This window comes from Coregonus lavaretus, assembly GCF_964263955.1.
Source record: "Coregonus lavaretus genome assembly, chromosome: 1".
NCBI classification, from domain to species: Eukaryota; Metazoa; Chordata; class Actinopteri; order Salmoniformes; family Salmonidae; genus Coregonus; species Coregonus lavaretus.
This window is the reverse complement of record NC_139988.1, coordinates 9,677,161-9,701,285: the sequence shown is the minus strand read 5'-3', so window position 1 is coordinate 9,701,285 and position 24,125 is coordinate 9,677,161. Positions and strand designations below refer to the sequence as shown.

Genomic DNA, 24,125 nt, shown 5'->3' with positions numbered 1-24,125 from the left:
GTTTCACTGATTAAAATCAGTTCAAATGAAATCCCAAGGTCAAGAACATTGGGAAACAGCGGCACTCCAAAATAAGGACAAAAAAACGTCACCTCATTTCACCATTTTATTTTTGGCCGAGCAGGCTAACGTGGTTCGGCAATTATGCCTTCGTCAGAGCATCCTTATATCTTTCTTTTGTCTAGTATAGCCATTTAGCTTAGATAGCTTGGCATAGAACACATAGAACTAATGACCAGTTGGCTTGGTTGGCAACAAGCAGCTTAGATTTGTGTCGGGACTATATCTCATGGAAGGAAGGAAATAGTATGAATAAATTCATCAAAATAAAGTTGAATGAAAATATGTCAATCATTATTTGAATATGTCAGTAACCGTTGCATAAAAGTGATAATGCCCTCCAAGCCGTGATTTGGAGGTTATATTGGCACGGTTTGCCGGCCCTTGACAAATATATCATCCAAACCACGGCTTCTTGGGCACTATCACTTAAATACACCCTTTTCCCCAAGTCCATCATGGCACAGGGGCTGCCACACTCCTGTCTCGTCTCCTTCTTCCTCCTTCCCGGTATGCTGCCAGCTGCAACCACTTTTTCATGACCGACTCCACATCACTTTCGGACGCTCTAGATGTTAACGGATTCTTCCGGACAACAGCTAATGAACAAGAGCACAAGTGGTTTCAAAGATGTGAAAAGGCAGTTGCAACAGGGAGAACGGAATACTGTAAAATGTAATGGTAATTGCATTGCAGGCTATTTGTGTCGTGATGAGACATTTGTAAATATGAGAAATCCTTACCAATCAAAACCTCTCTCAGTTGAAGGGATGCAAGTGAGATTTTCCGATTTACTCCTCTCCAATTCATGTTTTTTGCCAGCGCATTGGAAATTGTGCGCCTCATTAAACGCCACACAGCATCTTTCACATCGCATCCCCCAATTAGGCTCAAGTGGTTAATCTAAAGGAAAAATACATTTGAATAATGTATCAATTGACATACAATTTATATCCACAATTGACTGCCGCTTTTCCCCAGGTGAGAGAAGCATATATGGTTTTAAGAAACACGTATGCTTATTCTGAGCATCGAAACATTAAGCTTTTATCCTACATCAAGTTGAAACGTTTTTACAGGGAGCCTTTTCCTTTTCATCAAAATGTTTTTGTGGACATAAATAATAATGTTTTTGTCTTGCTTAACTGAACAATTAATTTAATCCCATAAACTCCCATTGAATCTCTAAAAAAGAGCTTAAGATACAAAGTGGAATGAAACTCACCAGTTTAACTTTGAAGTCAGCCCCCTGAAGATCAGTTTCCAGGCTCTGGAGACCTTGCTGATCCTTCAACGGCAGAAGGCCTTCTTCAATCGCATATTCTGCTCCATTTTGCTGTCCTGTTTGTAACAGTCGTAGGATGAGTGTCTGTTGTTCCAGTATCACCTCTTGCTTGGTAAGCATTTCCCGAATGAGCGCTGAAAGACATTTTAAGGGGCATTTCACTATAACACAAAGAGGTGGACAAGAGTGAGGTAAGTGTATATTGCTGCCCACCAGGAGTAGGGGAGACATGGAAGATGTGTCTACCCACTGGGCACACACTGGTTGAATCAACGTTGTTGAATCAACGTGGAATAGACGTCTGTGCCCAGTGGGTATCCTCGGCGTAGAATGGACACATCCTTCCCATCTCTCCCTCCACCGCTGGTACTGAAACATGAGTGAGTGAGGTATTGGCATTTGTAAATATTAGTGTACAAAACATTAGGAACTGCTCTTTCCATGACAGACTGTCCAGGTGACAGCTATGATCCCTTATTGATGTCACTTGTTAAATCCACTTCAATCAGTGTAGATGAAGGGGAGGAGACAGGTTAAAGAAGCATTTTTAAGCCTTGAGACAATTGAGACATGGATTGTGTATGTGTGCCATTCAGAGGCTGACTGGGCAAGACAAAATATTTAAGTGCCTTTGAACGGGGTATGGTAGTAGGTACCAGGCGCACCAGTTTGAGTGTGTCAAGAACTGCAACGCTACTGGGTTTTTCAAGTTTAACAGTTTCCCGTGTGCATCAAGAATGGTCCACCACCCAAAGGACATCCAACTAACTTGACACAACTGTAGGAAGCATTGGCGTCAACATGGGCCAGCATCCCTGTGGAACGCTTTCAACACCTTCCCCAACGAATTGAGGCTGTTCTGAGGGCAAAGGGGGGGATACAACTCAATATTAGGAAGATGTTCCTAATGGTGGTACACTCAGTGTATATATTATGTATTGCTGCTCACCAGGAGAAGGAGAGACAGGGAACATGTGTTGATCCTCTGCAAACACCCAATTGTCCTGGACAAAGCACTGACTCTTGAGATTGGAGTGAGCTGTAATGTCCTTCTCAGCAGATGTATGCTTCCTTAGTTGATGTTTCGTCAGGTTATTTTTGTTAAGCCATAAACTGCAGTTACGACATTTGATTTTCCTCTTGCTTGCAGGTCTCACAGCTGGACACGCTGAACCTGGGCCTCTCACAGTTGCACTGGTTACATCTGGGCCTCTCACAGTTGCACTGGTTACATCTGGGCCTCTCACAGTTGCACTGGTTACATCTGGGCCTCTCACAGTTGCACTGGTTACATCTGGGCCTCTCGCAGTTGCACTGGCTGCATCTGGGCCTCTCGCAGTTGCACTGGCTGCACCTGGGCCTCTCGCAGTTGCACTGGTTACATCTGGGCCTCTCGCACTTGCACTGGCTGCATCTGGGCCTCTCGCAGTTACACTGGCTGCATCTGGGCCTCTCGCAGTTGCACTGGTTACATCTGGGCCTCTCGCAGTTGCACTGGCTGCATCTGGGCCTCTCGCAGTTACACTGGCTGCATCTGGACATCTCACAGCTGCACTGGTTACATCTGGGCCTCTCGCACTTGCACTGGCTGCATCTGGGCCTCTCGCAGTTACACTGGCTGCATCTGGGCCTCTCGCAGTTGCACTGGTTACATCTGGGCCTCTCGCAGTTGCACTGGTTACATCTGGGCCTCTCGCAGTTGCACTGGTTACATCTGGGCCTCTCGCAGTTGCACTGGTTACATCTGGGCCTCTCGCAGCTGCACTGGTTACATCTGGGCCTCTTGCAGTTGCACTGGTTACATCTGGGGCTCTGGCAGTTGCACCTGGGGCTCGCCCACGTACTGACTCACATTGTGGAATGTGTTTGGTAAAATCACTCCTATTTACATAGGTCTTGGGGCAGTATGGGCAGTGGAAATGCTTTGCTGCTCTGCACTCCAAATGGCAGATGAATATTGTGAACTCTGAAATAGAGAAAATAAAACGATCAGCATCCAGGACCCAAAGTTTCCCGGTTTATAATAATCATGGTATCATGTGCTAAACTAGCATAATGAATGGAAGGCTTCACGTGGTTAGTATCTGTAGCTAAGTGTAACATCACTGTACGTGATTACCTCTATGCAGCACAGCCTTCAATCTGTGAGACTCAATGTGTGCCGACACACTGGCATAGTCTCGGGGCTTGAAAATGGAGGGCTGGCAGAAGGGGCAATGATACAATTGGTACTTCTGGCACTTGGATAAAACAACACGGCCATCAGCTGCTTTTCGCACTGTGATATGCTGTCAAACACAAACATAAATGACAAATATACTGAACAATAATATAAACACAACAATTTCAAAGATTTTACTGAGTTACAGTTCATAGAAGAATCAGTCAATTTAAATAAATTCATTAGGCCCTAATCTATGGATTTCACATGACTGGGCGGGCCACTTGTTCTCAACTGGCTTACCTGGTTAAATAAAGGTGAAATAAAATAAAAATAAAATAGGCCCACCCACTTGGGAGCCAGGCCCACCAATTGGGGAGCCAGGCACAGCTAATCAGAATGAGTTTTTCCCCACAAAAGGGCTTTATTTCAGACAGAAATACTCTTCAGCGGCCTCCCGAGTGGCACAGCGGTCTAAGGCACTGCATCGCAGTGCTTGAGGCGTCACTACAGACCCGAGTTCGTTCCCAGGCTGTGTCACAACCGGCCGTGACCGGGAGTCCCATAGGGCGGCGCACAATTGGCCCAGCATCGTCCGGGTTAGGGGAGGGTTTGGTCAGGGGGGCTTTACTTGGCTCATCGCGCTCTATTGACTACTTGTGGCGGGCCAGGCGCCTGCAGACTGACTTCGGTCGTCAGTTGAACAGTGTTTCCTCTGACACATTGGTGCAGCTGGCTTCCGGGTTAAGCGGGCAGGTGTTAAGAAACACGGTTTGGCGGGTCATGTTTCGGAGGACGCATGACTCGAGCCCGTTGGGGAGTTGCAGCGATGAGACAAGATCGTAATTGGATCGCAATTGGATATCACGAAAAAGGGGGTAATATACAACAACAAAAAATACAAAATTAAATATTTAAAAAAATACTCCTCAGCACCCTCCTTCCCCCTCCACAGACAATCCGGCAGGTGAAGAAGACGGATGTGGAGGTCCTGGGCTGGCATGGTTACACGTGGCCTGCGGTTGTGAGGCAGGTTGGATGTACTGCCAAATTCTCTAAAATGACGTTGGAGGTGGCTTATGGTAGAGAAGTGAACATAAAATTATCTGGCAACAGCTCTGTTGGACAATCCTGCTTTTTGTGCATTTGGAACATTTCTGGGATCTTTTATTTCAGCTCATGAAACATGGGACCAACACTTCACATGTTGCGTTTATATTTTTGTTACATATAGTTTAGCAAGTCAGCTAGGTGAGTTGATAACGTTGCCTCACTGTGTATTATACATCATGAATATGGAATACGTACATCATGAATACGGCTGCAACGAATGGGCCTACAGCCAATGTTACCTTCTTTTTTTACTGTGAACACAGGCTGTACCCGCTTTAAGTTACAGTTTTAACAGTGGCCAAGTAGGCTAATGTGGCTATTTGATCATAATGTAGTCCTACCAGAGTGGCCTATCATCAAAAACAATGGAGAAAATGCATCCCATAACATTTTAACATGGAAATAGCTGTTCTATCATTCATCCTACAGAAGCAGCCAATGTGTGGTGTTCAATGTAGGCCTACATTCCATTAGACTTTGGAAAAAAATATGCAGGGCTTGACATTAACCTGTTTATCCACTTGTCCTTCAGACAAGGAAGTGACTGAAAATGTTGTTGTGTTATTTGATGCAAGAAACCACTTTACAAAATAAAATGCATTATTATTCCCATACCATTATTACAGAGAATCAGACACATTATGCTACCCTCTGCCTATTGGCTACTTAGCTTATTCAAGCCTGTCTCAAAATACAACACTGCTACTTTAAGACAAAAAAAAAGCTCTTTACCTGACACACTTTTCAAAGATAATGCACATTTTGTGCTCTTGTAGGAAGCAATCACTCCCCTATTGCTGACTACAAATGATCTATAACTGGGCTAATAACTCACTAACTAGCAAAGGATATTAAAAAATGTGCACAGGTGGCTATATGCAGCTCTGGCTTTGATCTCAAAACAAGCGCATCTACTCACAACCACAGCTTTAAAACGGGTCAATGACGTATAAGGTTTTAAAAAGTGAAAAAAAAGTGAAAAGGGAAAACAATTTAATTTTAAATACTTGTTATGTTCCCTTGAGTGTTACCTATGCACTTTCAGGGTTTGTCGCAAAAAATAATTGTTAAAAATTTGTTTTTTTATGCGATTGTTAAATTGACCTCCTAAAGAAAGTAATTCGGTGCAACCATGAATACAAATTTAAAAAAGGTTTTCGGACCATTATTTCAAGCAAAGAAGAGTAAAATATGAATATATGCATGGTCTCAAATATTCAACATTAAAGAAGTTATAAGTTACAGTATAATAAATATATTTTCACTGGAGGAACCCTCATTTTGAATGACTGTCAACTACAACTTCTGTTAAATGAAAACCATATAACATTTTACAGAAATGCATTTTCTCTTATAGACTGAGCTTCTCTCTGCATGTTTGAGACAATAACATAATATAATTGTTTTTTAACATTAAAAACACTGGTTGTACCAAATGATCATTGCTAGTCGCACCGCATTACTATTTTGTTATGGTGTAATTCTTTAGGCAGATCTCTCTCTCTGTTTCCATCTTAATCAAACACACACACAATAAGAGTAAACATGGCTTCCTATTCAACAACAATGAAGCCTTTAATGCTTAATAAAATACAAAAAATGTGACTCAAATGATAATCACGCAGAAACATTTCATCATGAACATGACAATGGACTTCTAAAAACAGGATTAAAATGATGCATTATGATGAATTTATTTAACAATAATTCAACATTCAAACATAAAAATATAAAATGCATTAAACCGTTTTTCTACATTACATTACAATTTCAAGAAACAAAGAAATTATCACAAGTTGTATCACAAACTCATTTAAGTTGACAATAATCAAACTTGCATTCTTAAAACAGTGTTTTTGATGTTGTTGCACTAGTGTGACAGGAAAGCATCCCAGTCTGTGTCGGACAGCCCAGATGCTCTTGAGCTCAACGGCTCGGGCTCAATGATCATTGACTTTTTACATTTACATTTTACGTCATTTAGCAGACGCTCTTATCCAGAGCAACTTACATTATTTAATTTTTTTCATACCCCTTGTGGGAATCGAACCCACAACCCTGGCGTTGCAAACACCATGCTCTATCAACTGAGCTACATCTCCTTCATAGTAGAAGGTAATGTTTAGCACAGAGGGCCAGACAAAAACATTCCTCACTCCATGCTGCTGCATACAAGTGATCTGCACTTTCTCCCCAACCACCTTCAGCACCTGGCCCACAAAGGGGCAATCTTCGTAGCTGACAATGACAAAACTGCCTAGACTTTCAGCAAGTGCTGACTTGGACACAGCTGCAGCTTCATCTTGCTGTTCCTCAGTGATGGTGTTGTCCTGATGGCACAGCACTGAAACAGGTGTTGCAGATGCTTGGTCTGCTGCAGAAGCAAGACACTTCATGGTGTTTTATTTTCCCTTCCACTGTGGAGATGACCTGGTGCAATTTCATGGTTCCTTTGACTCCAGCAAGGTTGTTTGGCACAGCTTCATCGTACTTAGTGACATCTAGCCTCCTGAGTGGCGCAGTGGTCTAAGGCGCCGCATCGCAGTGCTAACTGTGCCACTAGAGATCCTGGTTCGAATCCAGGCTCTGTCGCAGCCGGCCGCGACCGGGAGACTCATGGGCGGCGCACAATTGGCCCAGCGTCGTCCAGGGTAGGGGAGGGAATGGCCGGCAGGGATGTAGCTCAGTTGATAGAGCATGGCGTTTGCAACGCCAGGGTTGTGGGTTCGATTCCCACGGGGGGCCAGTATAAAAAAAATAAAAATTATTCACTAACTGTAAGTCGCTCTGGATAAGAGCGTCTGCTAAATGACTAAAATGTAAATGTAAATGTATAATCCAAAAGAACTTGATGCTCAATCCACTCTTCAAGTAGTTCGAAGAGCTCCTTGGGAGTCTGTACACCCTCCCCACGTTGAATGTGTTTGTCTGTACAACGTTTCATAGCCCCACCCACGCTATCTGATGCCCCCTTCCCGTAGGCCTTTTCAGAAAAGTTCCAGGTGATTTGTTTGAATCCGTAAATAAATGGCAGTGTTGAGTAGATACATGTTCTTCTTGTTTCTGTATTGGTTGACGGGACCATCGCTCATCATGTGGAGTGTCATGATTTGTGGATTCTTATTCTTGACATCTCTTAGGACAGGCTCCAGGTGAGCCCATACTGCTCTCTCATCATGTCTAAGGGAGTCAGATATGTTGGCGTAGGACTGGCTTCCCTCTGATGTGTACACAACACTTGTATGGATCGTAGCCTGCTGTCTACTCCCCCCAAAGTGGAACGCCTGGAATTCTGTGGCAAATTTGCAACTGAGTCAGCAGTAATCTGTGTCTTGACGATAAAGCATTTGCTTGATAAAGGCATCTGCAAATTGACTCTCAATTAAGATAGATAGATAGATAGATAGATAGATAGATAGATAGATAGATAGATAGATAGATAGATAGATAGATAGATAGATAGATAGATAGATAGATAGATAGATAGATAGATAGATAGATAGATAGATAGATAGATAGATAGATAGATAGATAGATAGATATAGGATAGTAGTTATTTACATAAACTTATTTTCAGTTTTAGCTGCTTGATGTGCTATACTATAAAACTAAAAAAACTGACATAAAATACCCTTATCCGACAAAAACGTGTGTTTTTACTTGAAAAGGAGATAATATTATGTATTTGTGTGTACCAAAAAAATATACAAAGACAAACATATTGACATTCAGTACAACCGTTTAGTCATATGGTGTAACTGGAATTTCTGGTGACTCCGAATGATCATTTTGCTTACACCATATTACCTTTCTCACATAAACATGTTTTAGAGGCAACTGCTTATGCACCCATGTGAACACTTGACTTTGACATCAAGTATGTATCTTGAGTATCGAAATAAAATAAGCTTTACAGATAATTCAACATTTTAATTGGTTTTTAGTAGTGGAAATGTAAACTTATCAAAGATTTATGAGATACTTGCTAACCTTTATTTTTAACCAAAGGGTATCTCACAGGCATCTTAATGATGTCACATCCTGTCACATGAGTACCGAATGATAATCATTAAGGCTATTTTTCCGGACAAAAGTATTTAAAACCTTTCTGCCTAAAATGTCTTACCCATACAGACGTATAGTGCAATAGACCCTTAAAAAAAACATGCAAGAATAATCATTTTACAGTTTTGTTATGATTTGAGATGTTTTATTAACATTTATATAGATTGCATTTGTCTTCGGACAGTATGACTTTTTTAAACTTTAGAGCACCGAAGGTGACAGTTTTTTTTCTCACATTTAACCATTAACTATTTTAGGACTCAATAAAAGAGAAAGGGCATAGTTACATAACATAAAATGTGTATAAATTGGTTGTTGATTTTGGAAAGTATTTCATTCGGACACCAAAATATGCACATCATGTCAATGACCCAAACACAGTCCAGTTCAAAGTAAATGTCACAGATCCATATATGGCAATGGTTTATTTGCATATAGGCCTACTGCAGCTCTGATTGGTTATGCCGCACCAGTCTGTGTAGAGTACCGGCTGAGCCTAAAACAAAATCTCTTGCATAGTTTGTTTTGTTTCGGTATGTTGCATTGAAAGTGGCTAATATTGTGTTGATTCGATCACAATTGCCAAAGTAAAGGGAAATATTGAAAGTGTTAACTAACAGGGAAAACTCTAGAAAGTTGAGTGATGTTCAATCTCGTGCTTCTCTCCATGGGCTGATATTTCTTCTGCGCTCTGCGTGGCAGTCCCGGGGGAGCTGCGGGTGCCTACAGCTAATGTGTTAGCATCAACATCCGGGGAATTGTCTACGTTTCTTTTCATGCTTTGATTGACATGGTAATGGACAAATAGTATTTGAGAAAAGCTGGAAAACTGACCCCTTCTGGCCTGAACTTTACCGTGTTACGACTAGGGTTGCAAAATTCCTGGGAACTTTCAATAAATTCCCTGGTTTTCCAGAAATTCTGGTTGGGGACCAGACAGTGAATTTCTAAATACACCGTCTGGAACATGACAGTGTTTGATTCTGGAAATGGTCCTCTCAGGTCCTCTACAATTGTCAAACACTCATGTTCCAGATGGGGTATTTATAAATGGGTAATTCCACGGTAGTAACAAAAGAAATACCAATGATTGCAAAGTTCAACAAACCATACAACTCCATGCTATGCACAATAACTACTTTTAACAGTTTTCACTGAAAATGTTTAAGTCGTCGCAAAGTAGCAAATAGTTGAAAAGTTGCTATTTAGTTAAAATGCTAAAGTTGTCTGTGATGAGGTTCGAACATGCAACCTTTGGGTTGCTAGACGTTTGCGTTTATGCCCACCCCGACCAACCACCCCCTCCTTTCGTTTTTGCCTTAAGTAACTTTCTGTCATATGTAACCATACCAGTGCTTAATTTGAGCCGGATCCTCTCCGTTTGGGACTGTTTCGTTCCGGAACCTATTTGGCCGGATCCGGTACCTCTCGTGGCATGAAAACTAATTGTCACTTTTTACTATGTAAAAATTATAATAAAAGCAATCAAAGTTCATTCGAGTTGCCTCTTCGTTAAAACATTTGCGCCACATTGTAGCCAATATAGACCAACGCATGGCCATCACTGTGGTGAGAGAGAGAGAAGCGGGCCTGTATCTCTCACAGAACTAGAATGAGATTCACTTTCTATGATCTCTCTCCCTCTCTCTGCAGTGTTAGACATGAGCCTGCAACTCATCTCTCCAGCGTTTCACTTCATCATTTATGTCCTTATAGAATCATAGCCGTGGGAAGGGTGCTGGAGGTGCTGCAGCACCCATGATAAATTGAACTACATTTGCCAAAGTTATAGAATTACTGCTGTCTGTTCAGAAATAAATTAAATAATTCAGAATAGCCTACTACACAATGAAAATGCCTACAATTTAGCCACAGAGGATCAACAGCTTATTTAAAAAAATAACCTAGCTGTGGATTGTAAGGCAATAACAAGGAATAGCCTACAGTCGGGAATGCATGGCACATCTGTCAGTGAACAAACAGCACGCAGACAAAACAGGCCTTACGCAATATTTCAAATACAATCGAGGGAAAACACAGGTTAGAAAGTAAATGGCTCCAGCTGAAAATACCAATCTGTCTGCTGTAGGCTAACAAAATATTTGATCAACTTCCAAATATTGTTTTACAAAGTAAAAAGAGAGATATAGGCTTTTGGCACAAACGCATCGGCCATCACCGGTGAGTGAACTGCACATCATTGGGTGAGTCTGTGAAACTGGAAACCATTTTTAGGACTATAATTTCCTCCTCATATTGTAGCCTACAATATATGTCTCCACACACTTAGGCCTAGGCTATTGCTGGATTCAACACAAGGTTGTTTTTATTGATCTCAGATTTTCAGTTTGTCAGTGTCAAAGTAGTCTGTCATTTCGATCATTTACAGTATTAAAAAAGTATCTGCCAAAGTCTCCAGTCATGTAAAATGACATAGAATTGCATGAAATGCATTTATAAAAGTCACATTTTCCCCTGACCCTTAGGCTACTAAAATGTTCCCCATGTGTGCAACTTCTGTAATTGCCTCTACTCTACTGCTCTATGCCACTACGCAAATGCAATGAAATGCATGCAATGCTTTATTATAAAGGTGAGGAAAAAATAAGTAATGCGCTCCTGGTACTGCAGAGCTCCCCAGGTCACCCCCCTCTCATGTACACTTTTTGTTCCAGCACCTCCCGATTTACAATTAAACACTGAACCATACATACCAAACGTAACATATCGTACACATTTGAGGCTTCCATATTTATTTATTATGTTACGTCTAGTATATGAGACCAGGCTGAATACACAGACTCCAGATGTAGTGTCCCAAAGCTTGGAATAGCCCAAACTCCTTGTCTGGTCCCCAGGCTAACTTACCTAGCTAGCTAGCTAAGGTAAAAGTCTAGCTAGCTTGGTAGATCGCCACGTTATCGTTATACAGTAATAAAAAGCTAGTATATACATCTACGAAAAACGTAGACACCGGTATCTACACAAAAGGCGAAGCTCAAAGTGAATCGCAAAATGTTAGCCTAAATGAAATGGCTTACCCTCATCTCTGCGGTCGAAGACACACTGAAACAGAGACACATCAGGGCTGTATTCATTACGCCAATTCTGTTGCAAAACGTTTACTCCAAACAGAAAACGTTTCGCAATGAAAACGACTTTCTATTGGCCAAATTCTGGTATGTCCCTCTCAGTTTCGTTCCCGTTTGCGCTGTTTGCTTCCGTTTGGTTCTTAAACGGTTTCCGTTGTAAGACGTAATGAATACACCCCAGCAGCCACGCAAAACGGTCTTGAGTGGTAACAAATTTGCACAATTAGCTGTTCGATTTCCATACACCCACTTGTGTATTCGTTTTGAAACCGGGATGCCTCCCGGGCGTGAGCCAGGTGCCCCTTTCTGGCCGACGGCGAAGTCGGCTCAAGACAAAAGTGACGTAATTAGTAGGATTCGGTATTTTCATATGCTAAAGTGATTCGTTTTTTATTTAAAAATGCTTTATCTGCCTTCCCAATGATTTTTTTTTTGAAAATTGTTTATTAACATTGTTGTTTTTGCTGATTTGTTGATAACATGGCTGAGCTGCGCAGATTCGATTTGAGAGTGGCGCTCCTCCCTCACCGCTTTTTCGAACTCCCTCCATGACTCCAGCCAGTGGGTGGTAGGAAAGACAACTTTTTGTTTTGTAGGTTGTTGAAGAAGAAGAACCATATCCGTCCGCCATATTGCAGTGATACAGCGAGATTTCCCATTTGTCTTTAGCAAGCTGAAGAGTTTATTGAGTTTCCTTGTCAACCGGCATAATGTTTAATACACAAGTTTATGGAGATAATGGGAAAATGAAGGAGTATCACTATACTGGACCAGTAGAGCACCGATTCTCTCCATATTCCTTCAACGGAGGGTAAGCGTCAATATCCAACTAACGTTAGTTTAGGTAGCCCAAATGTTAGCAAGCTACAGTAACGTTAGCTAGCTACCTAGCTAATGCTGTGCATCATTTTGTTCTGCAGAATGTACAGTGACTGATATAGTGTCTGACTAAGAATGTGTCATGGTGTAAATAGCTAACACTTAATCAAGATAATATTTTCGTAGTTAACTACGTGAAAAACAAGACTTAACTACATGTTGTTTAGCTGGTTTCGATTTCAGTTAGTTACAGTAGGTTTTGCCAAAACTAACCAACTTGTTTGTTAGGCCATCATGTCAACTTACACTTGACTTTTTTGTTTGTTTCCAGGACTGTGCTTGCTGTTGCCGGTGAAGACTTTGCCATTGTGGCCTCAGACACCCGTCTGAGTGAAGGCTATTCAATCCACAGCCGTGATTCTCCAAAATGCTACAAATTGTAAGTTTTTTTTTTTTTTTTTTTTTTTTTTTTTTCACCTTTATTTAACCAGGTAAGCCAAGTCAAGTCCACACAACTGTATTCCCAAGGATGAGCGAAGGCAGATTGTCACATGGTGTGGTTTAACCCCATTAACTGCCTCCCTATTGCTGTGTTTAGACAGGCAGCCCAATTCTGATATTTTTTTTTCACTAATTGGGCATGATTGGTCAAAAAAACAGTTGTTGGAAAACATTTTCATAATTGGGCTGCCTGTCTAAGCTCAGCCAAAGTGACTTGTCAATTATTTTTATCTAATGACATGATAGATGATAAATCTAAATGCAGTCTTGGTCAAACTAAATAAGTTGAAATGGTGGTGAATTAAAATGGATTACGCTTGTGAACATCATAATACATTAGATGTTCATCAATATTTGACCACTAAGTTACGGTGCTGTAACTAATACATTTTGTTTCATTTCTCACAGGACAAATACAACTGTCATAGGCTGCAGTGGATTCCATGGGGATTGCTTGACTCTTACCAAAATCATTGATGCAAGATTAAAGGTGAGATCGTCTTGAGACTGTTTCACTTTCTTTCATCATTTTTACTTTCAAAATTGTTAGTTCAGCTGAAAGTTATGGCATACGGCCGTACACAATAAATTAGCATTTGTAAATGTATAATTTTCTAACATCAGCCAATGTCTGATGGGAAATTTTATTTTTTAGATGTACAAGCACTCCAACAACAAGAGCATGACAAGTGGAGCAATCGCAGCCATGCTGTCAACAATCCTGTATGGTAGAAGATTCTTCCCCTACTACGTTTACAACATCATCGGTGGCTTGGATGAGGAAGGTATATCTCCTGCTCTATTTCTGTTATTACTGTTATCAGATGCTTGGTTCAGTTTCCATATGTGTAAGGTATTCACTGCATATGTTAAGTCTAGTCCACTATTTATGACGTTCCAAACTGAACTGGATTGTTTTTGCTTTTCAGGTAAAGGAGCTGTTTACAGTTTTGACCCAGTGGGATCCTATCAGAGAGACACATACAAAGCTGGAGGCTCAGCGAGTGCCATGCTGCAACCTCTGCTTGACAACCAGGTAAAGAAACCAAAAAGTGGTATAAGTTCAGCATCACTATTATCTTTTGAGGGCTTTGTTCAACTCAAAGCACCTCTGTCTAATTCGACAGCACAATATGACTGGAATTTTTGTATGCCAAATGTGTATGTAGAATTTAGCTGTGGCAAGGAAACCCTAGACATTCTAGTGACCTAGATATCTTTGATTCGGGACAAACCATCTCCTTGTTACTGTATTTCCCCTTATCGTCTTTATTCTTAATTTACAATCAGATTGGATTCAAGAACATGGAGGGTGTGCAGCACCTGCCCCTGAGCCAGGAGAAGGCTGTGCAGCTGGTCAAAGATGTCTTCATCTCCGCTGCTGAGAGAGACGTGTACACCGGGGACGCCCTCAGGATCTGCATCGTCACCAAGGAGGGTATCAAAGAAGAGACAGTCCCTCTCAGGAAGGATTGAACAACCTATTCCCCGCCGCCGTGTCAAGCTAACGCTTTTGTCTGGATTTTTCATATTTTGGACCAATCTCCTGCTTTTCTTTTTACATTCTTGCTGAAGAATAAAAAATGTTCCCTGTAGTTCATTTTCTCATGTTGTCAGTGTCCTTTTTAAAATTGTATAAATGACATGAAATGTTTGAAAATGTATTTGATTACAATGGAGTCTGAACAGTATTCAAATGTATAAAGAAAAATCTTGCTCAACATATATGCCATCGGTCCTGAGATTGGAAGTGTCTCCTTAGACGAGAATTGGTTAAGGCTGGCAAAAATACTTTTAGCCAAATAGGGGTGTTAAGAGATTGAGTTTGGACAGCTGGAACTGGATATACTACCACCTGTGCCATAACTGACCAGGGGGCGGTTTCCGATTGCGATGGAATTTAGATTTATGAGCGTTTTAAAGATTTTATCTTTCCTACACACGCCGAAGCTGTAATGCCGTATTCAAGTGCTAGTCTCTGACTAGGATACTGACATTTCAGACTTGCTAACTGGTTGTAGTTATACACGTGACGCCTTCAGTGAATCAGCAAATTGGACATTTCCGAGTTTCCTAGTTCAGACTAGCATGAGAACGCAGCACAACATACATTTCCTAAAACACCAAGCAGAGAGAACGAACAGAACGAACGTTCGCTAAGTGCGTCGCGTCGTTGAGGCACGTGTCGATACTGATAGGCTCGAAAGACAATGCTGCTTTTGGATCAGCTTTCTCCATTCAAATCATACCATAGCATTAGAATTATTCCACAATACTGAGGACGGATCAGCTCCTAAAAAGACACAACCTATGGCTGCAATTACCGAGGCGGCTTATTCTAATGCTTACCCTATAATAATGCACTAAATCAAGATTTGGCACATCATTGCGCACATGTTAGGCTACACATCATGAAATATAGAAAAATTAGCCAACAGATACCCTACACGTAGCAAAATATAACTCAATTGATTGAACATGAAATGTATTTACATTTTATTGCAGTCATCTCGGTTTTAATTTGAAGCATTTTTTATACGTCGATGGTTTGTATCATTTGCAAAGACATTGGCAACTTTATTTGTAGTCGACTTTGTTCTGAAGTTATCGTGGTATCAGGGGCGGATAAACCATGTGATTATATGTTTAGCGGATATCTTCTGTATATAAAGTGCGACGAGTGGTCTGAGGCAAGCGTTAGATCACGAGCGTTTTCACGTGCAACGTTAATAACGATGGTTTTGGGAAAAAGCTCGGAGATTTAACGATGCTCCTACGAAGGCCTTAAGGAGCTTTTGGGAAACCAGGCCCTGACCTTTTGGTTGTAGTAAGGTAGTATTCTGGAGTCATAACTCCTCTCAAAGAGGCACACTTCACAGTTCACACAAACCCCTATGCAACCAGGGGTAACGCTTCCGACAAAGGCCAGAAACCAGGGATTATCCTTCTGCTACCACCAATGTAATGGTTGAAGGGAAACTTCTGAACTGCAGGGATTGAACCAAAGAAAATCACTAAAGACATCTCTAAAGAAAATGCATAATACCAACCCTTTTTTCTTGAACAGTACTTTCTGTTTTTAATTTTGGATAACTTTTGCCTTTGCTCCTGCCAGATAAAATAATCAAGAATATTATGTGAATTTTTGTGAACTTTGACACCGGATGTATCATACCGGATGTATCATACCGGATGTCACTGTTTTGAGCGAGTGAGTGCATGAACCAGTGAAAGCAGCGGCTATCCAAAGCGTTTTAATGTGACATTTTAAGTAAAGTTAGAGACGTGGTGAGTATTTGAAATATTTGTCCCATCTCAACAGCTCACAACTTCATCACTTAGTGAGCAAAACACTAATGACCACAAGAGTGTTGACATGGAAGTAGAAAGCTAGCTAACGTTGATACTACGCTAACATTAGCCTGGCCAGCTCTGCCAATCATCAAGTCAGGTGCGATTTTTGCGCCAAACTGATTTTTACGCGCACACGAAGTTGCATGCGTTACATATACAACTGCATACATTGCAACATTGGATTTAATTCCAATGTGTAACGTTAAAGTGCTAGCTATGTTAAGAGAGTTCGTGCGCCGCTATCACTGGCGGTAACTAGCTAGCTAGCTGACTGGCTGCAAAGGCTTGTTAACTAGCAATAGTTTTTTGCTAGCTACTGCTGCATAATGTGGTCTAGTTCAGTCATTTATCAAGTTTCTTGACAGTAGTGTTACTTGGTATCAATTGTGATTGTTGTCTTCTTGCAGGTCAAAAGAAGCTAGCTTAGGGGTTCGCTGCTACCCTCTGTTGTTCCAACACGACTGTGGTCGAATTTTTCAAAAACAGAATTGCTCATAGGTCTCAGAATTTATTTCCTTTTGAGACAGTGAACCAACTGTCCGCTTCATAATTTGAGGACATGGAGCAGAACAACAGTTTGCCTCCTTTCCAGGGTCTTGCCTCCCCGCAGGTAACTCATTTGACTTCTAATAAATTTGAGTGAGAAGTTTTTGTAGGCAACACAGAAACAGCATTGCTCAAATGTTTAGATTCAACTATCCTAATTGAGGGATTGTTATTCCATCTTTTAAAGGGGGCGATGACGCCTGGAACGCCCATCTTCAGCCCCATGATGCCCTATGGCAGTGGTCTGACTCCCCAACCTGTGACAAACACCAACAGCCTGTCTCTCCTGGAGGAGCAGCATCGGCAACAGCAGGCTTCGGCCCAGCAGGGTGGGGTGTCAGGGGGCTCGGGACAGACACCACAACTTTATCACTCACAAACGGTCACTACCACCACACTGCCGGGAAACACCCCTCTCTACACCACTACGCCACTAACCCCCATGACACCCATCACACCTGCAACACCTGCCTCTGAGAGCTCTGGGATTGTCCCACAGCTACAGTAAGTGTTCTTGAATAATTTGTTAGTGTCAACCACTATGTAGGTAAGTTGAATAGTGATGTGACCATAGTGATGGTTTGAATAGTGATCATCATGATGGTTTGAATAGTGATGTGACCATAGTGATGGTTTGAATAGTGATCATCATGATGGTTTGAATAGTGATGTGACCATAGTGATGGTTTGAATAGTGATCATAGTGATGCTTTGGATAGTGATGGTTTGAATAGTGATGTGATCATAGTGATGGTTTGAATAGTGATGTGACCATAGTGATGGTTTGAATAGTCATGTGACCATAGTGATGGTTTGAGTAGGGATGTGAGCATAGTGATGGTTTGAGTAGTGATGTGAGCATAGTGATGGTTTGAGTAGGGATGTGAGCATAGTGATGGTTTGAGTAGTGATGTGAGCATAGTGATGGTTTGAGTAGGGATGTGAGCATAGTGATGGTTTGAGTAGTGATGTGAGCATAGTGATGGTTTGAGTAGGGATGTGAGCATAGTGATGGTTTGAGTAGTGATGTGAGCATAGTGATGGTTTGAGTAGGGATGTGAGCATAGTGATGGTTTGAGTAGTGATGTGAGCATAGTGATGGTTTGAGTAGGGATGTGAGCATAGTGATGGTTTGAGTAGGGATGTGAGCATAGTGATGGTTTGAGTAGGGATGTGAGCATAGTGATGGTTTGAGTAGGGATGTGAGCATAGTGATGGTTTGAGTAGTGATGTGAGCATAGTGATGGTTTGAATAGTGATGTGACCATAGTGATGGTTTGAATAGTGATCTGACCATAGTGATGGTTTGAATAGTGATCTGACCATATCAGCAAGGAGAATCTCTCATCCTGATGGTATGGTTTATTTCCTTCCCTCTTTAGGAACATTGTATCCACTGTAAACTTGGGCTGCAAACTTGACTTGAAAACAATAGCACTGCGAGCTAGAAATGCTGAGTACAATCCTAAGGTAAGCATATTGTTATTTTTCATTTGCAAATCAAAATGAATTTATGTTGCATACCCAGATTAACAGATGTTAACCCTTAACACTCGTGTGAATTGACTATGGTAGCAATGGAGAGGGAACAGTTTCGAGGTTATGGGAAAATTATTAGACTAAAGGTGAGGACACAACAGTTCACCTGACAGAAGACTGAATCCAAACATTACACTGTTGATTTAATGTGCATTTTACATTTACTGTAATTTTTGCCTAATTTGTTGATAACGGAAATCTGAAAATACTATGGATACATTCATTAACTGATAAGAATATTCCAGGAAAATGTTGGGTAGGTGCAACATAAGACCAAAAAATGACAAGGGTTTGAATGAGAGGACTAACTGGTGTCTCCAAGTGGCCACACACCTCTCCAAAGTGTCCTCAGTTCCTAAGTCATTTCTATGCACTTTTATGACTCAAAGAAGCGTCTTCAACTATAAGATGCTTTTTTTTTTAGCTCTCCTAGCTGTGCCGTTGAGGAACTAGAGCAAGCACACTTGTAGTTGTTTTGAACACAGCCCTGCATCCCCACCATTACACAATTACTGTTGTTGTTTATGCAATAAAAAAACGGTCCATTATAAATCACAATCTGGGTCAGGTGGGCATCATTTGAAAGCCTGTTCTATTGCCAACATGACTAGATAAGTTATAAAATACCATACTACAGTGTTAGGCTTTCACAAGGCAATTCAGGGAAACTGATCATAATTTTGGTGCGCATAGAAAGGAGTCATGCATTCAGGTGCGTGTGCCGCGGGGAATGTTCTTCACAATAGACAGGCTCATTCTGTTCAGAACAACCCAGGGTATGACGCCATGCCATCTTGTAACTGTACATCAAACATAGTGATCATAAACGTTGACACTGTATATGACATGATTTTTATGATATGGAAATGTGAAGTGCACATTTGGACTCACAGGTGTTTGGCATGCTTGTATGACATCAAAGCGGTATTTATTATAATCCTCACGATCTCATATTTTAAAATACATTAATATTAATTAATATGCCATTTAGCAGATGCTTTTATCCAAATCGACTTAGTCATGTGTGCATACATTTTTACGTATGGGTGGTCCCGGGGATCGAACCCACTACCCTGGCGTTACAAGCGCCATGCTCTACCAATTGAGCTACATAGTCCCTTAATTTACAGCATTTACCTCACTCAGACTTTTTTTTTGTGCAATAGTTGCCCAATTAGCGGGAGGGATGGGGGCAACGTCATGTCGCGCGAGGTGCTCAAGCTCTGAACCCATACAGCGCTGTGAAGTGCAGAGCCAGAGCTCTGACATCATGGATAGCGTTTTACTCTACAGCCACTGCATTCCAATTTAGGTGTTTATCAGTGCCCAAATCTGCCATTTTTAACCCGTATATGGGTACGAGTATAAAGAGTTAAAGCAGGTGCAGCGAAATGCTTGTTTCTAACTCCAGCAGTGCAGTGTGTGTCTAACAGTACAATGCTAATACACAAATAATCCTACCGGCCCCCTCAAATAAAGAAACAAGAAATTACGAAATATCAGAACAAGCAATGTCAGTCTGTAATATAAATACGTGGTGTGTTTGTGTGTATAGTTCGTATGGACAATGTAAAAGGTATGTACAGCTGTAGTCAGGTAGCCTAGTGGTTAAGAGCATTGGGCCAGTAACCGAAAGGTTGCTGGTTCAAATCCCAGAGCCGACTAGGTGAAAAGTCTCTGTGCCCTTGAGCAAGGCACTTAACCCTAATTGCTCCTGTAAGTCGCTCTGGATAAGTGTCTGCTAAATTAGTAAAATGTAGTTACAATGCATTCGGAAAGTATTCAGACCCCTTCATTTTTTCCACATTTTGTTACGTTACAGCCTTATTCTAAAATGGATTACATTGTTTCCTCAATCTACACACTATACCCCATAATGACAAAGCGAAAACAGGTGTTAAGATTTTTTGCCAAATGTATTACAAATAAAAAAACATACCTTATTTATATAAGTATTCAGACCCTTTGCTATGAGACTCGAAATTGAGCTCAGGTGCACCCTGTTTCCATTGATAACCCTTGAGATGTTTCTATAACTTGATTGGAGTCAACCTGTGGTCAATCCAATTGATTGGACATGATTTGGAAAGGCACACACCTGTCTATATAAGGTCCCACAGTTGACAGTGCATGTCAGAGCAAAAACCAAGCCATGAGGTCGAAGGAATTGTCCGTAGAGCTCCGAGACAGGATTGTGTCGAGGCACACATCTAGGGAAGGGTACCATTTCTGCAGCATTGAAGGTCCCCAAGAACACAGTGGCCTCGGTTATTCTTGAATGGAAGAAGTTTGGAACCACCAAGGCTCTTCCTAGAGCTGGCCGCCCGGCCAAACTGAGCAATCGGGGGAGAAGGGCCTTGGTCAGGGAGGTGACCAAGAAGCTGATGGTCACTCTGACAGAGCTCCAGAGTCCTTTTGTGGCGATGGGAGAACCTTCCAGAAGGACAACCATCTCTGCAGCACTCCACCAATCAGGCCTTTATGGTGGAGTGGCCAGACGAAGCCACTCCTCAGTAAAAGGTACATGACAGCCCGCTTGGAGTTTGCCAAAAGGCACCTAAAGGACTCTGACCATGAGAAACAAGATTATCTGGTCTGATGAAACCAAGATTGAACTCTTTGGCCGGAATGCCAAGCATCACGTCTGGAGGAAACCTAGCACCATCGCTACGGTGAAGCGTGGTGGCAGTGTCATGCTTTGGGGATGTTTTTCAGCGGCAGGGACTGGGAGACTAGTCAGGATAGAAGGAAAGATGAACGGAGCAAAGTACAGAGAGATCCTTGATGAAAACCTGCTCCAGAGCGCTCAGAACCTCAGACTGGGGCGAAGGTTCACCATCCAACAGGACAACAACCCTAAGCACACAGCCAAGACAACACAGGAGTGGCTTCGGGATAAGTCTCTAAATGTCCTTGAGTGGCCCAGCCAGAGCCCGGACTTGAACCTGATCTAACATCTCTGGAGAGACCTGAAAATAGCTGTGCAGCAACCCTCCCCATCCAACCTGACAGAACTTGAGAGGATCTGCAGAGAAGAATGGGAGAAACTCCCCAAATACAGGTGTGCCAAGCTTGTAGCGTCATACCCAAGAAGACTCGAGGCTGTAGTCGCTGCCAAAGGTGCTTCAACAAAGTACTGCGTAAAGGGTCTGAATATTTATGTCAATGTCATATTTCCATTTTTATTTTTAACATATTTGCAAAAATGTCTAAACCTGTTTTTGCTTTGTCATTTTGGGGTATTGTGTGTAGATTGAAAAAAATATAAATATGTTTAATCAATTTTAGAATAACGCTGTAACGTAACAAAATGTGGAAAAAGTGAAGGGGTCTAAATACTTTCCGAATGCACTGTATATAGGATGAGCTATGTCGAGAATACACAGCTCATCCTATATAACTGCTGCTGGTACATACCTTTTTCCAAATCATTGTCAGGGCCCATGGAAAGGTGAAATTGGACCACGGTAAAATGCCAACTAGAATGGCAATGTTGCTTCGGGTCCTAGAATGTCCCAACAAGACACTGTTGTTCTATTGAATAAATTCACAACTTTTTAACTATTCTTGTCTTACAGCGATTTGCTGCTGTAATCATGAGAATACGAGAGCCAAGAACAACTGCACTAATCTTCAGCTCTGGGAAAATGGTGTGCACAGGAGCCAAAAGGTTAGTATCATCTTCTTAAAAAAAACAAAAACAGGAAACATGAAAACATCTGTTTTAAAGGCCTTATCATACTTCCTCCTTCCCCTCCAGTGAAGAGCAGTCCCGCCTGGCGGCCAGGAAATATGCCAGAGTCGTGCAGAAGTTGGGCTTCCCAGCCAAATTCCTTGATTTCAAGATTCAGAACATGGTGGGCAGCTGTGATGTCAAATTCCCCATTCGGTTAGAGGGACTTGTACTAACTCACCAGCAGTTCAGCAGGTTTGTCTATTTCACTACTGCAAAATGAAAGCCTGTAATATCTGAGGAGATGCGTTGTCATACTTGGAATTCTGTCATATTTTGTTCATTATTTATAAAACTGCTATTGGTATTCTAAAGTGATTTAGTACTGGGAGCAAAGATTAGAAGTAGGCCTAATATTTCTCTTGTTATTTTTCAGTTATGAACCAGAGTTGTTCCCTGGGCTAATCTACAGAATGATCAAACCCAGAATTGTCCTGTTGATATTTGTTTCAGGCAAAGTTGTATTAACAGGTGAGTTTTTCTCATTTTCCTAATAACATAGAGAAGGGGCATTTGTTGTCCTTAATTTTTGTCAAATGTAACTTGTGTATGTACTATTGTTGCTGCTTTTTTCAAGGTGCAAAGGTGAGAGGAGAAATTTATGAAGCATTTGAAAACATCTACCCCATCTTGAAAGGATTCAGGAAGACAACATAAATATTTATGCCTGCAATCTTTTTTTAATTTTTAATTGTCACATGGGAACTTGTCCTATGTTGTGAGCTGTTACTTTGGGACTGATTGGACCTGTACAGTTTAATCAAGTCAGGGACCCCTCCTATTCACCGTAAAGGGATACTTCGGGATTTTGGCAATGAGGCCATTTATCTACTTAGTCAGATGAACTCGTGGATACCATTTTTATGTATCGGTGTCCAGTATAAATGAAGTTTATTTTTGCGAGCCAATGCTAACTAGCGTTAGCATGCTAGCAGATACCCATAGACTTCCAGTCACTGCGCTAACGCTAGTTAGCATTGGCTCGCGAAACTACCTCTAACTTCCTTCATACTGGACACGGAGACATAAAAATGGTATCCACACGTAGATCTGACTATGGGGGAGTATATAAAGGTGATCCCTTTAATGGTGATACTAGGAGAAATGCTGTATTTTAGCAGTTTTATTTATTTTTAAATGACTCTTGCTTGTTAATAAATAAGGCAGTCTGGCTGGCTCTTAAATTTTTCTAATGTAGGTTTTGTTATCCTAACGTTTCTCAGTGGATGTTTGTCCACATATTCCCTACAGACATTCAAGATTCATAACATTATTCTTTAAATGGTTTTTAGTCTTTCATTGTTATATGAAGAATCTCCAGATTTAATGTTACTTGGGATTGTATTGCAGCAAGGCTTAACTTCCCAATTTTGTCATTATTTGAACATTGTTTGGATGACATTTTGATCACTCTTTGGTGTTGAAGGCCAGAAAATGGTTGAACATGAATCATGCAACCTTAGTCTGAATCTTAGGACTGTTATTAGTCATATCTGTATGTACCTCCAATGTCTTATTTTGGTCCTTTTTAAGTGTGATTTAAGATCCCTCATGTTTTAATGCTAGAATAGACAAACTAGCCTTTGTTTCAGTAGTTTACACATACTGTATGTTTGGTCTACCATGTAAGCCCACGAAAGCACTGTCAGTAATTATGTTCTGGTTTTAAATGTGTTCTTTTGCTACATTGTGCACAATTAAATATTTACTTACCAATTGTGATCTCCCTCCTTAGTTTAAAAATCTTTGTCTTCAGGGTATGGCAAGATTTACAACTAGTCTTCAATCATCCAGTGAATGACTAGTACGTACATGGATTTGAGATAGCATGACCAGTTTAAAGAATAGACCCACTAA

The 24,125-nt window shown here is 41.2% G+C and overlaps 3 protein-coding genes across 4 annotated transcripts; 2 read left to right on the top strand and 1 right to left on the bottom strand.

Annotated features, from left to right (window-relative positions):
- Positions 1-92: 92 nt before the first annotated feature.
- LOC311120542 (uncharacterized protein) lies at positions 93-4,819 on the bottom strand (the record flags this gene model as incomplete). Its single annotated transcript, XM_084157861.1, has 5 exons — positions 93-659; positions 804-963; positions 1,286-1,479; positions 2,295-3,188; positions 4,815-4,819. 2 exons carry the CDS (start codon positions 4,817-4,819, stop codon positions 2,465-2,467), a joined length of 729 nt encoding a protein of 242 aa, XP_084013987.1. The 3' UTR covers positions 93-659; positions 804-963; positions 1,286-1,479; positions 2,295-2,464.
- A 7,559-nt stretch (positions 4,820-12,378) lies between these two features.
- LOC311134588 (proteasome subunit beta type-1) lies at positions 12,379-14,701 on the top strand. Its single transcript, XM_084168323.1, has 6 exons — positions 12,379-12,587; positions 12,927-13,034; positions 13,505-13,586; positions 13,752-13,881; positions 14,026-14,132; positions 14,387-14,701. The coding sequence occupies exons 1-6, from the start codon at positions 12,487-12,489 to the stop codon at positions 14,570-14,572; spliced, it is 714 nt and encodes a 237-aa protein (XP_084024449.1). The 5' UTR covers positions 12,379-12,486; the 3' UTR covers positions 14,573-14,701.
- Positions 14,702-16,281: 1,580 nt separating this feature from the next.
- On the top strand, positions 16,282-23,983 carry LOC311106949 (TATA-box-binding protein-like). 2 transcript variants are annotated; one of them, XM_084149355.1, is made up of 8 exons: positions 16,282-16,384; positions 16,858-17,060; positions 17,184-17,500; positions 18,379-18,466; positions 22,114-22,205; positions 22,296-22,463; positions 22,645-22,739; positions 22,846-23,983. In XM_084149355.1, the coding sequence occupies exons 2-8, from the start codon at positions 17,010-17,012 to the stop codon at positions 22,923-22,925; spliced, it is 891 nt and encodes a 296-aa protein (XP_084005481.1). In that variant the 5' UTR covers positions 16,282-16,384; positions 16,858-17,009; the 3' UTR covers positions 22,926-23,983. The 2 variants fall into 2 exon arrangements, with proteins under 2 accessions (XP_084005481.1, XP_084005482.1); XM_084149356.1 differs by having other exon boundaries at positions 16,303-16,384; positions 16,978-17,060.
- The last annotated feature ends 142 nt before the right edge of the window (positions 23,984-24,125 follow it).